Here is a 14,375-nt window from a genome sequence, read left to right as displayed (position 1 = left end):
CATGGGGACACCTGATTATCTTGAGCCTCCAAAATACTTTTCTTCTTTTTGACCTATATTTATAATAAAGTCCAGGCAAAAGCTCAGTGATTCCTTTAAAAGTACAGCAGAATTGAGATTGACTATGAGGATCTGACTGCAAGCAAACTAAGTCTATATTTGGAATACATCAGTGTTAAGGTTTAAACTGCAAAATACATGGAAGCAGATTTGGACTAATGTTTCTCACATCTTCGAACTGCTTTTAATGTGTGTTTCATTCTAGAAGAGGTAGGGAAAGAATGGGAAACTACATTTATTATGAATGATGTGACTGGCTAGCACTTTTTCATAGCTACACTCTTCTTTAACCTCACAGCAACCCTGTAAAATTGTATTTTCATTTTTACAGATGAGATTGGAGACACAACAAGGTTATGCACTCTGTTCAAGATCACAAAGCTAATAAGCAGTCTAACTGGTAATCAAATTCAGAAATTTGATTACCAACCCCAAATTTAGTTTATATTTAGGTTCTATCGTGTATACTGAGCAGGATCTTGATGCATATATTTAAAGCAAACTGTAGTGATTTTTTAATGTTGGGTAATCACGTGTCCATTGACTGTACTGACTAGTCTGCAAGCATCACAGAACTCAGAATTCAGGTTGTATGTATTTCTATACGTCCCACAATACTTGGCAGAGGGTATGCTCAGAACAGTAACTGGTGAGTTACCTCCCACTGTGAGTGTAAACATCGTGCAGGTGTGGAAGATAATCCCTGATAAAGGTGCAAACCTGATCTTAAGGCCTGCATTCTGAGCTTTCCTTTGAGAGGCACCACTGGACAGATTTGCCAGCAGACCTGAACAAATCCCAGCAGCTGAAATCCAGGGACACAGCTCCCTAAGTCTTGGGTGTGTTGTTTATGATCATACCTCATCAGCCAGCTCCTTTCCTCCCCTTCCCTGGTGCCTCTTTGGCCGCTCTGTTTCTCTTCCCTGGCTTTGAACCTGTTGGCAGCTTCAATAGCTCTTCTTCAAAGAGCTGAAGACAAGCCTGATGTTACAATTGCCTTGCTTAATTCCAGACAGGTTCCCATTAATCGTATTAAATTAGGGTGAACAAAGGGTATTTAGTCTATGACAGAGATGAACCATATCTGGATAAATATAAACAAGAGAGTTAATTCTGCAAGGCCACTATTTGCCAGCAATTGGAAGGATGTCAGCAGTGCCCTTGCTAAGGCAGGTGGGAGGGTGGAGGGTGGATGGCAGAAGAGGTTTAACAACATTAGTGCTGAGCATCTGGACTCTGTATAAAGAAGAGAATAAAGATTGCAACTGGAATACATTAGAAGGAAAGCAAATGTTTTATCCACAGAAAAACAGGCATTAATAATATCAGTCTTTAATCCGCCCCAGAGCCCCCTAGCTTGCCTTCTTCACTGTTGACTTTCATCTTCCTCGCAAAGCCGCCTGCTAAAGGTCCCTTCCCAGATCAGCCTTAGGTCATGGGGGCAGAAATACTGTTGCTAAACAGATATGCAAGGGAGTAGCATGTGTGATGGGAGTACAGTGTGACAACATAATCCCAGCACGGACGGATGAGGTCAGTGTAGGGTGATGTTGGCTTTTCTAGCATCTACTGAATCATCTGATGGGAGCAGCAATTGAAAAGAATAAATACAAACACATGCGACACACTGCCACAAGGACTTTATGGCCCAGTTCTAAGAGAAAGGATCCTATTTTGATAGGATCAGTAAGGCAGTGGAGAGAACAATAGGCTGGCTTTAGGGGACCTCTGCTCCCTTCTTGTCCCCACACTAGCTGGGCAGCTGTGTGACCTCAGATTGCCTGGCCTCTGAGAAATGAAGGCATTGGCCCATCTGGTATTTAAAGTCTCTTTCAGTTTCAAAGGCATAGATTTGTCCCATGTAAAGAAATTTTATAAAAGTACATTACTCCAAGACCCCAGCCTTGGGATCACTGTACTGAGCTGCAGTGTTAGTTCCTGCGTGAAGAATGTTTTGTTTAACCTCTACCGATAAAGACTAAGTGTTGGCAGGTGCATTAGGCCCAGAGGTTGAAGCAAAGCAGAATCAAGAGAGAAGGTCTCTGGAACAACATTCCTGCTCTAAGCCATGACCACAGAATTCCAGTAACCTGTAGGTTTCAAAGTCTATTTTGAACAAGGAGAAATGACAGGATCCACAAACAGCATTTAACAATCATAGTTCACACTCCACATTCCCTGACATGCTATATACTTGCACACATCACTATTGCTCATGTTTTTCTTTCTGTCCAGAATGTTTTCTGCTTATCAAAATTCTACCCACCCCAACTCCAGCTGGGAGGAACTGTCTGTCTCTGCACGCTCTTTGGTTGTCAGTTACAGCACCCACTTCATTCCACCTCACATTTCAGTCCTATTATGATTATGGACTAGAAACTCCCTGAGGGTAGGGACTGGGTCACATTTATCTATATGTCCCTGGGCCTGTGTGACATTATTATAGGCACTCACTCAATGAAGTCTTCTAAACAGAACTGAATGGGGATTGCCAGGTTACCTGCTAATGTGACGGCAATGGAGACAGAGTCATATCCTAGGGCATTTGTGGCATTGCAAGTATAGAAACCCACATCAGCTTCCACTGGTGCCAAGATCTGTAAGGAATCATCTGGCTGAAGAAGAATCCTGGAGCAACAGAAAAGAAATGTCAAGTCAGTGGACTCCCTTTTGGTATTCAACATTGGGAAGGCAGGAAGGAAACTTGAGGTATATTTAGAACTCTCTTTTAACTACTAAGACAGACCAATTAGGACATTCGGGAAACTAGGCTCTCTTGCTACTTCAGTTGGTGTGATTTTGATTGCAATCTCAAATCAGGAGGTTTTAGATTGCTTTTGCAGCCTGTTAATTACTTTATCTAAATGCTACTAGTTGAAGCAGATGACATGTGCACTGAAAACATATAGGATGAGAGAGTATGGTAGAAAAAGATGGTGCAGAGAGATTTATAGAAGGCTTACTAAGGAGAATACAGAGTTATAAAGGAGGAGTGGGCTTGGTACAGTGGTAGAAAGAAGGCAGTGGTTCAAGATATGGAAAGAGGCTTCTGTTAAGATTTGGGGGTGGGATCTTGACAAGAGTATATGATGCCCATATTTTAAAGAAATTGTATAACTACCTCTCAATTCTCAGTAAGTGTATGCATGTGTGTAAATGCATATATGTTTATTTATGTGTCTTTGTATACACATACACACAAACACACAGTCTTTATTAGACTGTAAATACTATGAAGCACAAAACTCAGGTCTTATTTATTGCTTTCATTTCCCATAATACTACAGAGGGCTTTCTGTAAAGAAAGTGTCCAGCAGAATAAAGGGAAAACTTGCCCTTTTGTGTCATGAAGAAACAATTCCAGAACAATTAGTCTAGATCAGATATTATTTTTACCCCAAAAGAATTACAAGAATCAAATTGCAAGTGCCTAAAATAAACTTCAAAACCCTTTACAATCTCAGTCTACTGATTTTTCTTTTCTATAGATATTTTCCCCCCCATTTCTAGGAACTACTTGCTTTATCATGTCAATTAAGTAGATTAGTGACTAACAATGGCTTGAAGCTGATGTCTTGGTGATTTGGTGAGGATGACAATCACTGGAATGTGTATGTTGATGGGGAACCTAGGAGGGATGGTAAGGATAGGGTTGGGGATCAGTGCTTAGGCCAGGCAGGGCATTAAGTTGACAGAGCATTCACAGAGATGGTTTTGGGGAGATTTTTGGACTCCTCGAGTCAATCATTTCCATCTTAATGATTCTTTCCATTTCCCTAGTTTCAAAAAGCTCAAAGAACTGGCTACTCAATACCATGTTAACATCCATCCCTAGGAGGCAAGCAGGCAACAGGGGTTGTTTTTCAAGAAAGAAAGGAAAACAGTTAAATCAGGGGAACTCATAAGACCGCGTGGTGAATTTAAGACTACCAGTCAGATCTCCTGCCCCAGCAACATTCTCCCACTAGACAATTCTTTCCTTTCTTTTCTATTTCTCTTGCTGGGTCTCCTGAGACTCTCTGGCATTTGCAGTTCAGCAGCACCTCTGGTCACCTCTCAATCATCCTGGGGTGGGTAGCCAGTCTGGCCCTGAGTCAGGCCTTCTCCATTCTGCTTTTGGCCTTGGGCCTACTGCATGGCTTACTTCTACCTCCTGCCCGGGGAAAGGCAGGCAGCAGGGGAAGCAAGGCTTACATCCAGTCAATCTAGTTATGGACAACAGTGCTGGTAAGATGGGGAGGGAAATAGGACATCTGAGCTACAGGGAAGCTTTTGGAGGATTTGTGCTTGATTCAGTACCATTCTAAACCACCACCACATTACTGGGGACAGTAGAGATTCTGTGGCATTGGGTAAGGGTTGCGACTGAGTGTGGGATGAAAGGAAAGGTGTGCGAGATCGTGATGGAACTCACCCCTGCATTCACTCTCTCATCCATCAAACATGAGCTGTCTTTTCCCCCCAAAGGCAAACACTTACATGTTAGTTTATTTCCAAGAAGCTAATAAGATAAAGATGACTAGACTACACTATTTACTTATCATTGGTAGGTCATGTAATACTTTAGAAAACAGCATCATTTTCTTTTAAAGGAATCTTATCAGATACAACATAATGCAATATCATTCTAAGTCTCTACAGGTGTTCAAGCTGTTTTATATTAAAAAAATAAACTTGACTTTATGATTTAGATCTTTATGATGTTTCAAGAATATGTATGCTTCTATAAAAATTTCCAAATAAGAATAATGAAAGCAGGCATAATCAAATTTCAATTGATTACTTAGCATGATTGAACTTAACAGATCACTATTCAGTTTCAGCACACTGGAAGGCAGGGTTTAAAACTAACTAAGTCTCCAAACCCATTAGGATAGATGGCTTTCTTCAAATAGCAACATCTCTCTTTTTGGGGGGAGGAGGTTATTGAAGACTTAACTCAGGGGTGTTCTACCATCATTGAGCTACATTCCTAGCCCTTTTGAGACCCCGTTTCACTAAGTTGCTTACTGATTCACTAAATTGCTAAGGTTGGCCTTGTACGTGCAATCCTCTTGCCTCAGACTCCTGAGTCTCTGGAATTATAGGCATACACCAATGTGCCCAGCTAACATCTCTCTTTTTGATAAAGGATTCTTAAATTGAACACTTTGAGCAGAATACTAGAAGAGAGTTCTTTTGAACCTTATTTTGGTTCTTCTGTGATTTAAGTAATGGTCACTGGCAAATCTCTTTACTTCCTATATTTCAGTTTATTAGTTTCTAAAACCCAGTATATATTTCCCACTGAGCAGAAGGAATTGCTAAAATAAGGCAGGTAGAGAACTTCCACACTGTGCTCTGGTGCTTCCAGTGCCCTTTGTTAGAAATGGAGGCTGGAATCCTGGATGGTGAATTAAGTTTGAGAAAGGTAGGTGAGGAGCCTGCGGAAGTGGGAGGGGCACATGATACTGGCCCGTCTCCCTTAGTTTTTTTAGATATCCATATTCATATTATTATTATTATTATTATTTTCACATAAAATTACTGCCCCTTTCTGAATTCTGGCAGAGGATATACCCCTCTTCAACACTGGGCCTAACCTACTCTTTTTTTGTCCTTTTCTTATGTGGGGTTAGCAGTTTTTGTAACTACCTTAGTTCCTCTAGGCACTGGCACTGCTCAGTAAGTCACAATATTTTCTACCTAGGCCTGAGGCCTGGAAAAGGATTTTTGCAGAGTTGGTGAAGAGAAGGAGGTGATCTATCATACTGGCCACAAAACCATGAGAATTTGAACTAGGAATAGTGAAAATGAAAGGCAAGGAATATAAGTCATGAGATTTTTGCATTCATTTTTGCTCTTATTCTCTAAATTGTGTATGCAAAGATAAAGAAGCTATAGTATTGACCTTCATAAAATCTTAATTATTAAGATAAAATACACATGGAACAAATCCTATAAATTTTATTCATAAAACTGAGTTCTCTGCTGGGCAAGGTGGCACACACCTGTAATCCCAGCGGCTTGGGAGGCTGAGGCAGGAGGATCATGAGTTCAAAGCTTTGCTTAGCAAAAGTGAGGCGCTAAGCAACTCAATGAGACCCTGTCTCTAAATAAAATACAAAATAGAGCTGGAGATGGTCCAGTGCCCAAGTTCAAACCCTGGAATCCACCCCCCCCCCAAAAAAAAAACCCCAAAACCAAAACTGAGTTCTGTGGCTCAAGTGTACACAGCTCTCTGAAGGGGGAGTTAGAATCAGGATTTGAAATAGGCTTTCTTGCGTTTGACACCCCCCATCTCCCCAATACCTTTGGGACTACCAGAAAGTTCAACTGTTTAGTCATGCTTTCTTCTTGTAAGCAGAAAGCTGCCCATAAGTGTACCCTGCACATTTGGCCCATTCGGATATTCTGTCCCTTTTGCTAGCAATCTATGAAGGCATACATCCTTTTAAGTCTAGGAGAGGATTTGACTCCTAGTGTTGTGACAATATGCCCATTAAATTGGAAAATGGGAGGGTGGTGGTTGGAGGCTGCCACTAGGGGGAGCAGTAGTTCTGGAATGTTTCCATGTTGGGCTCTCTAGGAAGCATGGCAAAGAAAAGCAGGGCCTGCTGTGGAGATGGAGGTTTTCTTCAGCCTCTCTGTATCTAGCCTGGCATCATAGGAGAAAGATTCCTGGAAAAAAAAAAAAACTAGTTTCCTTGTATTCCAGGCGTCTACTTTATTAATTTAACTTAATTTGTTAGTAGCTGATTTCTGTCAGCTTGTGTTTAGGTTTCAAATTTGACAGGCCTGTTTTAGAATGTGTAGGCAGAAAAACATTGTGTTGCTTTCCAAGCAAAACCAGAAAAATCTCTCTGGGGTTGTTTTGGAATTTAAGAAATCAGAAGATGAGGGGACATGGAATGGACGTAATTAAGACCTACGCAGCAAATGGTACTGTGGTCAATATTAGGTATACTAATACTCCCTGCTTTCCTTCCACACCCGCATCTCACTTCCCTTCTGGTTTACTGGGCTAAAACTAATTGTTTTATTTATTTGCCCATGCTTTTAGCCAGAAAGTAAAGGAGGAGTTTGCTTTTCTGGGTCCTTTACATGTAAGCTTCTTTGTGACAGCATGTCTTTTAAAGCATTCTACAGTTAAGTAAGGACCACTTGAGAGACTACAAAAAATTGTTTTCATTGTATAAATAAAAATCCTTGTCATACATGGGCATAAGATATGGACAAGATGTTCATGGCCAAGTACAATCTCCTTGAGGTTAAGTCACCTCTGTATTTTCAATGTATCATGATAAAGGGATCTTACTTAAAGGAGGCAGCTCTGGGCGCACAAAGTCTTGAGCAATTCTGCAAGCAGGATGGCATCATGATATCTTTTTGATTCTTCTCTCAAGTGTGAATACCTCTGCCTTATGCAAGCCCTCTTTTCAAATTGACCTCCTTGACCAACCACGAGAAGCTGCTGTGTGAAGGGAAAAACTTCTAAAGTTGGATTCAAGGGACTTAGACTCCAGTCTGGGGTCCTGTGGTCTTGGGCAAGCCATTCAACTATGTGAGCGTCTAAGTTCCTACTGTAAACTGGAGATAATACTAGCTTCAAAGAGCTTCTGTGAAGAGTATATAGAAGAGCATATAAACTCATTCTTAAAGTTTTGCAAGTATAAAGGCCCGTTTAAGCATCATATTTAATAAATTGGTGGGTTTTGTTTGTTTGTTTGCCTATTGTTTCTTAATGGTATAGGCAGTGATAACCAAGTAGCTTCCCAGTGACAAAGTCTTCCCATCTATAAAATGAGAACTGTAGCACTTACCTAGGAATTTCCTATCAGAAATGCCAGCTACTATATGGACCAATATTGTGCCACCTTAGGTATTTTATCCTAACAGGTAAGTATTCTTAAAAACATTTTGAGACCCAACCTAGAACTGGAAGCTGAGAATCATGGGTATATTCTTCCTAACAGTAGCTTCCACATGTTTTCAAACTTACCTGCTCCACATCCTAGAACACATTTCTTATTCTAGTCAAGATGACCTCTTTGACTCTCCTTGTCAGTAGCTTTGGACAAAAAGGCAGGTTGTCTGTCTACCCTTCCAAAACATCACCATCCCTTAAGAACTAACTCAAGCTCTATCTCTGTGTGTCACCACAATCCACAAAATTCCATCCCTTTCCTGATCTTCCAGTTGTTCTAAGCTACTCTACAAAGCCATTTCCAAATATAGCGTCTCATTTTCTCAGAGAATAAATTATTACCTCAAAGGTGGGGACTCTCTCATTTCTTTTATAGTTCTGTCTTCAGTATTCAGTATGATGCTGGCCTGCTAAATACTTAATCAGTACTTGTTTAGTTACCTTCAAAGCAATGGGGCTGAAGTGACCATGTTTATAATATAGCACATAATGGAGAGTGAACCAGAGCTCAAATTCAAGAGCCATACTAACTGGGCTCTACCCAGGTCTACCACTTTAGTAGCTTTGATGCCTTGGGCCAGTAATTATTAAATTTCCCAGTGACAAAGTCTTCTCATCTATAAAATGAGAACTGTAGCACCTACCTAGGGATGTTGTGAAGATTCCGTGAGTTAATGTATTTAAAGCACATAGGAAAATGCAGGCTGCTGATGGGTAGGGTATTATTTTGTTATTGCAGCTGTTGTTGACTTTGCCATCATCATTAGTATTCATTCTTTGTGCTGGAGCCTACATATTCTGGCTGTGGTGAGGAGCTGTTCAGCATAGGTGAATGATTGAGAAATGTAGGGATTTCAAGGAAAGAGCATAGACCAGGGATACAGGGAAGGAGCAAAGGGTTTTCTGTTTAAGAAACCAGAGCATGGGAAAGAGCTGTGGAGAACAAAGGCCACAGGGCACATTGGATTGCTAACTGCCTTAATTCCATTCTTGATTCAGGAATGTCTGAATAAGGTCAACTAGTTATTCCGTAACTGTTTTAACACTATTAACTAAATTCTGAAATTTTAGACACTAAAAAAGTAGCCAGAATCCTGCAATTTCAGAAAAGTATATAAATAACAAGAGTAAAAGAATGAGAGTTGGAAAACAGTGAACTCATAAGCAAATAAGCAAATTTAAAGCAATCTGAGTAAGGACCGTTGGCTCCAAACTTCTACTTATAGGAAGAGATGTTTTTTCCTTATCCTGAATTGAAAAATTTCTTTTCCTGCTTAGGGATTCCCTAGATTAGGATAAAACCTACCACAAAGGGGGAATGGGAACCAATATTTATTAGGTAAGTATATATACTTTATATCATTTTATTCTCACTATCAAGTTACTAGATTGATATTATTTTTTCCATTTCAGAGAGGAGGCTCATAAAGTAATTTGTGTAGCTGGTACAGGAGTGGAATCAGGAATGGGGAATGACTTTTGACCTTTTCTTAAACTGACCACATCCCGGCATCCACTGAGGCATCATAATAGGAAGACATGTGGTTTGGCCTCATTTTTGGTGGGGGGTAATTTGTGCCAAGGTATGTAGTTACTCAAGGAAATGGACAATCACTGAAGTCTGGATTTTAAATAGTTTGAAGCATGAGGTAAAAGGAATGCTGTGAGAAGACCTCCTCTCTGAGCAAGAATATTTTTTTTTTCCTGAAACCAAAAATTATAGTAGCCCAGAGGCTTGCAAGGAAGTTTTATTTTGTACAGATACTTTGGGGAACTGATTTGAGGTTCATGAAGAGTTTCATATCACTATTTGGCTAGGGCAATTTTTTTTAACCTTTGCTATTTTTAATGTACTTGCCAACTAAGAGTTATTTAATGTTGGAAGCTTCACTATTGCTTAGATGGAAGTATAGAAAATATTTTTGGAATGGGAAAGGCCACCTGACCACACATTCTTAACCCTGTCCTCATGCTTTTTGCCAACATTTTTAGCTTCTTTCTTTTTAGAAATTCATGAAATCTTGAATTTGCTAACGTGTGTAGTTTTTTTCTGCCTGCTGGTATTTCATTTCAAACTCCTAACCTCTGCATGAAATGACTGTGGCTGGATTTCCTATTAACTTAGAATAGGGGAACTTCAAACTCCAGCTGTCTCCTGCTTTTGTAAATAAAGTTTTATTGGAACTCCACCATACAAGTTAAGTACTGTCTATGGTTGCTCTCACACTATGATGGCAGAATTGGGACAGAAATACGATGCCCTACAAATCCAAAAATGTTTACTATTTGGCCCTTTTTAAGAAAAAAGTAGTAAAAAAAATGGTAAACATGTGGATGTCTGACCTCGACATGAAAGAATTTTCACTTCGTTTGTCCCAGTAATTTCTTTATTTATACAAAACGAATGAAGACAACAAAAAACAACAAAAAATAAATAACCCCCTCCCCAAACTTAACTACTTTATCTTCCATTTGCTAAGACCACCCTTCTAGAAGAATAAGCCCATTGCTAGTGGGATCTTTGCAGATCTTCAAACCCTTCAGGGATTAGACAGTTCTGACTTAGAGCCTTACTCTTACTGTTGGTTGTCATGAATTGTCTAATGTTCTCTGATGCTCCTACCTGCCCGATGCCCAGTGGTCATTTCTGTGACCTTTGCATTGAGTTCCATTACTTTCCTTCTACTGAGTTTATATATTTATTGAGATGGTCCCTATTTTCCTGCCTTGCTATTCTTACACTTTTCAACTGGGAAAAACATTTGTCATCTCCATTTCCTTTAGTTCTGGAAAGGAAACAAGCCAAACCAAATTGAAACTGGTTTATTTTTCCTTCCCTATCTTCCCTGCCTCCAGTTTTTATATTATCTGCAAACTTGGAAACTGCATTTCATGGGCTTATGACTTTTACATATAGCATTATTCACAACTGTGGTTCTGAAATTGACCCTGGAGGAATTTCCCTTCTGATTCTCTCTTCCATTCTGAGAAGTTTCCATCTGTGGACACTTTGTGTTGCCCAAGTTAATGCTTTCCAAATAGTTCTTGATTCATCTCCTATTCAACACCACTTTGGAATACTGTCCAAAGCTTTCTGGCAAGTGTAAGCCTTCAGAGGCTACAGATTTCTCTTTCTTGCTGGATCAGAAATGATAGCAAAAAAATATCAGTAGGATGTGTGCATCCTCTCCTGATGCCTGGATTTAGCTAATGATCTTGTATCATGTTGTTTCCCTTGAATACGTTTCTAACCCAACTCTTTAAACAACTGCCCAATGATCCTTGCAATAATAGCAAAGCTTCTTTCTTTGTGATGTCCTGGAAGATGGGTGATACAATGGCCCTATGTCTAGCTGATAATGATTATGGATGCTGACAAATGAGTATCCATTATGACACTATTTCTGTTCTCCTCTACTATGATGTGGATAAGTGTTCCCCAAAGGCCCATGTGTTAAAGGTTTGGTCATCAGCCTGTGACACTATTGGGAGGTGGCAGAACCTTTAAGAAGTGGGGTCTAGTGAGAGGAAGTTTATGTCATTGGGGTGTACTTTTGAAGGGGATATTGGAACCCCTTTCTCTCCCTACTTCCCAGCTGCCATGAGATGAGCAACTTCCTCTGCTATGTGGTCCTGCCATGATATACTGTGCTGCCACAGGCCCAAAGCAACAGCAACAAATGACCATAGGAAAAAATCTTCAAAAGTGCGAGCCAGAATAAACCCTTGTAGTTTTTAAGTTCATCATCTTAGGGATCTTGTCACAGTGATGGAAAGCAGACTAATACACCCACATCCTTGCTATTCTGAAGGGAAAAATAAAACTTAGTGCCTGGCTTTGTTAGTATCATTTAACTAGCAAGAAAACCAAGTTTCTGAGAGATTCAGGTGGACTCTAATAGGAAGTGGCAGAACTAGGACCTGTGCCTAAGTTGCTCTGATTCAGTTTTACTATTTTCTACTGCTATGGGCTTCTGTGTTAACTGATATAGCATCAGGTGTGCCTCCAGGTGAAGAGAGCAGGAGGAAATAAGGTGGAAACACCTAGACTCAAAAGAGGAAGCAAACAGGAATAGGCAGAAACTCCTTGGCATTAGCCCTTTCTCCATTCCATGTAAGTAGAACATCATTCATGAGTTATATCCTATCCTTAAGGAGAAATAAATATTTTTTCAAATTATCTAGTTTCATATTGTTATTATTTTTTTATGTTCACCTGCATTCCTTTTGAAAACTCCCACAACCTTAAGGAAAGTCCTGTGTAAATGCTTTACGATGTGATCAGCTGTACTGTGGTTATTATGTGACTGTCAGCTCAGTGTTGACCTGATAGCGTTAAATAGTGAGCAAGGATTACCCTGCCAGTGTGATGCTGTCAGCAATATTTATATCTTTCTTAGAGGAAAAGATCACTCTTCATCCCAATTTGGTAATACAACCTAGGGTGACAATTTTGGAGAATCTGACTTTTCTTTTCTATAGTCAGCATTGTCCTTAAAGGTATTTTTTTTTCCTAGAGTTGGATTCTGATAAAAATATTGAATGTGTTTGTCCACATTATGTAAACCTCCTGGTATCAGATGGGGAAAGGGTTATTTACCATATATTTTTTTAAGCTAGAGGTGTGGTATATGTTGTATCTAAATACAAACTAGAGATAGCTTTTACTTGAATCTCAACTGAAAAAAGTGGTGACAAGTTTTATATTTATCCAAAGTAACTGAAAATCAAGGAGTAACTTAGCTTCAACCTGCTTATGTAAGTCTTAGTCTCTAAACACACAATGCATAGATCATTAACCGTAAACACACACAGATAGATGTGACCACTGTAAGGTTTACTGAGTGCTCAGTATGCCTTACAATATGAGTATTTATAGCTGGTTGCGTATATATTAAGGTAGAGCTGCCTATAGAAGAAAAGGCTGTCCCTAAAACAAATATGCAGAAATGAAAATGAGAGCCTCATAAGTTGGAAGTTACCTGGCTGGAATATTGAATGTTAATTTTATGCTAGGTTTACTTGACACCAATGATTTTGTTATAAAACAATGGCAAGTCCATGTATTCCACTAAGTGAACAGTAAAAAAGGAGTACTTCCTAGAGTCAGAATGCTTTGGGTTCAAACTCTAGCTCTACATTCATTGAATGAAAACTTGAGCAAGTTAATCTAACATCACTGTGCCTCAATTTCAACATCTGTAAAATTGGGATAGTAACCTTAAAAGCTTTTTGTAAGAATATATGCACACCTGAAACTCAATATTAGTGCTCAATAAATGTTAGCTATACTGATGATGACCATGAAGATTTCTCCATGGGTCTGGCTGTGATAGAAATATGGTCTGGATGCCATAAGGTATTTACTCTTTGTACTTATTCACCGTACAGCAATGCTTTTCAAAATGTACAACTTTGTTTGCTAGAATCTGGGTTCCCTGAAACTTCTGTAGGGGAGAACACATAGGTAAGGCAGAAATGCTCATTAAAAGTGTATATCACTCTGGAACTCTGACATGGCTGCAAGTCTGCAAAGCGGTGCAGACCACAGCCTCCCAGAAATTAGGAAACCTTTTTCCTAAATGCTGGCATTCATCTATCCATTTCTTTGTTTATTCATTCTTCAGTTTTTCATCTGTTGAGTGTCTGTTTTTAGAATTCTGAAGAAAATATGATTAAGACATATTCTTAAACATCTGCCCTGGAAGGAGACTGACATAATCCAGAGGGTAATTTTAAAAAATCAAACAGCTAATTCAAATCAGTGGTAAGGGAGTATAGGGTAGGGTGCTATGTGGGTACTAGAGGGCTCATCAGGACCCTTGGGTTCCAAGGGGGTAGGCTCCTTGTGAGGAAGAAGATAATTAGCTAGACAAAGTGGGTTGGATGGACCTAGGCAAATTCATAAACAGCAAGTAATGGGGCATTGCTGGAGAGCAGGGATCAATGTCATAGGTGGAGGATATGGTAAGAGATGAAGCCAGAGAGATAGGCACAGGTTAGAAGATAAAAGGCCTTATATGTCACACAAAGGCATTTGGACCTATGTTCAGGTGATGGCAAGTCATTAAAGAGGTTTAGGCTTGGGGACAGTAGGAACAGGTTTGCTGGAAAGGTGTTCTGGGGTATCATGGTGAATGGTCTAGAACACAGAGCAGTAAAGGGACAGAGAGTAAACACATTAGGCTTCACAGAGGACCATTGCTGTCCTTGTTCTACATTCCAACTTTTGTTTTTAGTAGTCCCTTTAAAGACGCAAAAGCTATTCTTTTAATAACTCTTTATATAACCCAGGTCCAAATTCCAGCTCTACCACTTATTAAGCGTGAGACCTTGAGCAAGTGAACTTAATAGCTCTGTGCTCAATTTCATTGGCTCTTTTAATAATCTTTAAAAAGCCATTGTTCAT

The 14,375-nt window shown here is 39.7% G+C and overlaps 1 protein-coding gene across 1 annotated transcript in view; it reads right to left on the bottom strand.

The window, feature by feature from the left end:
* The window catches only part of Adamtsl1 (ADAMTS like 1), a 904,315-nt gene that overhangs the window by 73,248 nt on the left and 816,692 nt on the right, over positions 1-14,375 (bottom strand). The window contains exon 21 of the mRNA XM_077797045.1: positions 2,561-2,688. Coding sequence (XP_077653171.1) covers positions 2,561-2,688 — 128 coding nt within the window. The remainder of the gene's footprint in view (positions 1-2,560; positions 2,689-14,375) is intronic.

The sequence above is a fragment of the Urocitellus parryii genome, chromosome 4, assembly GCF_045843805.1.
Source record: "Urocitellus parryii isolate mUroPar1 chromosome 4, mUroPar1.hap1, whole genome shotgun sequence".
Lineage (NCBI taxonomy): Eukaryota > Metazoa > Chordata > Mammalia > Rodentia > Sciuridae > Urocitellus > Urocitellus parryii.
This window is presented reverse-complemented; position numbering and strand designations above follow the sequence as displayed.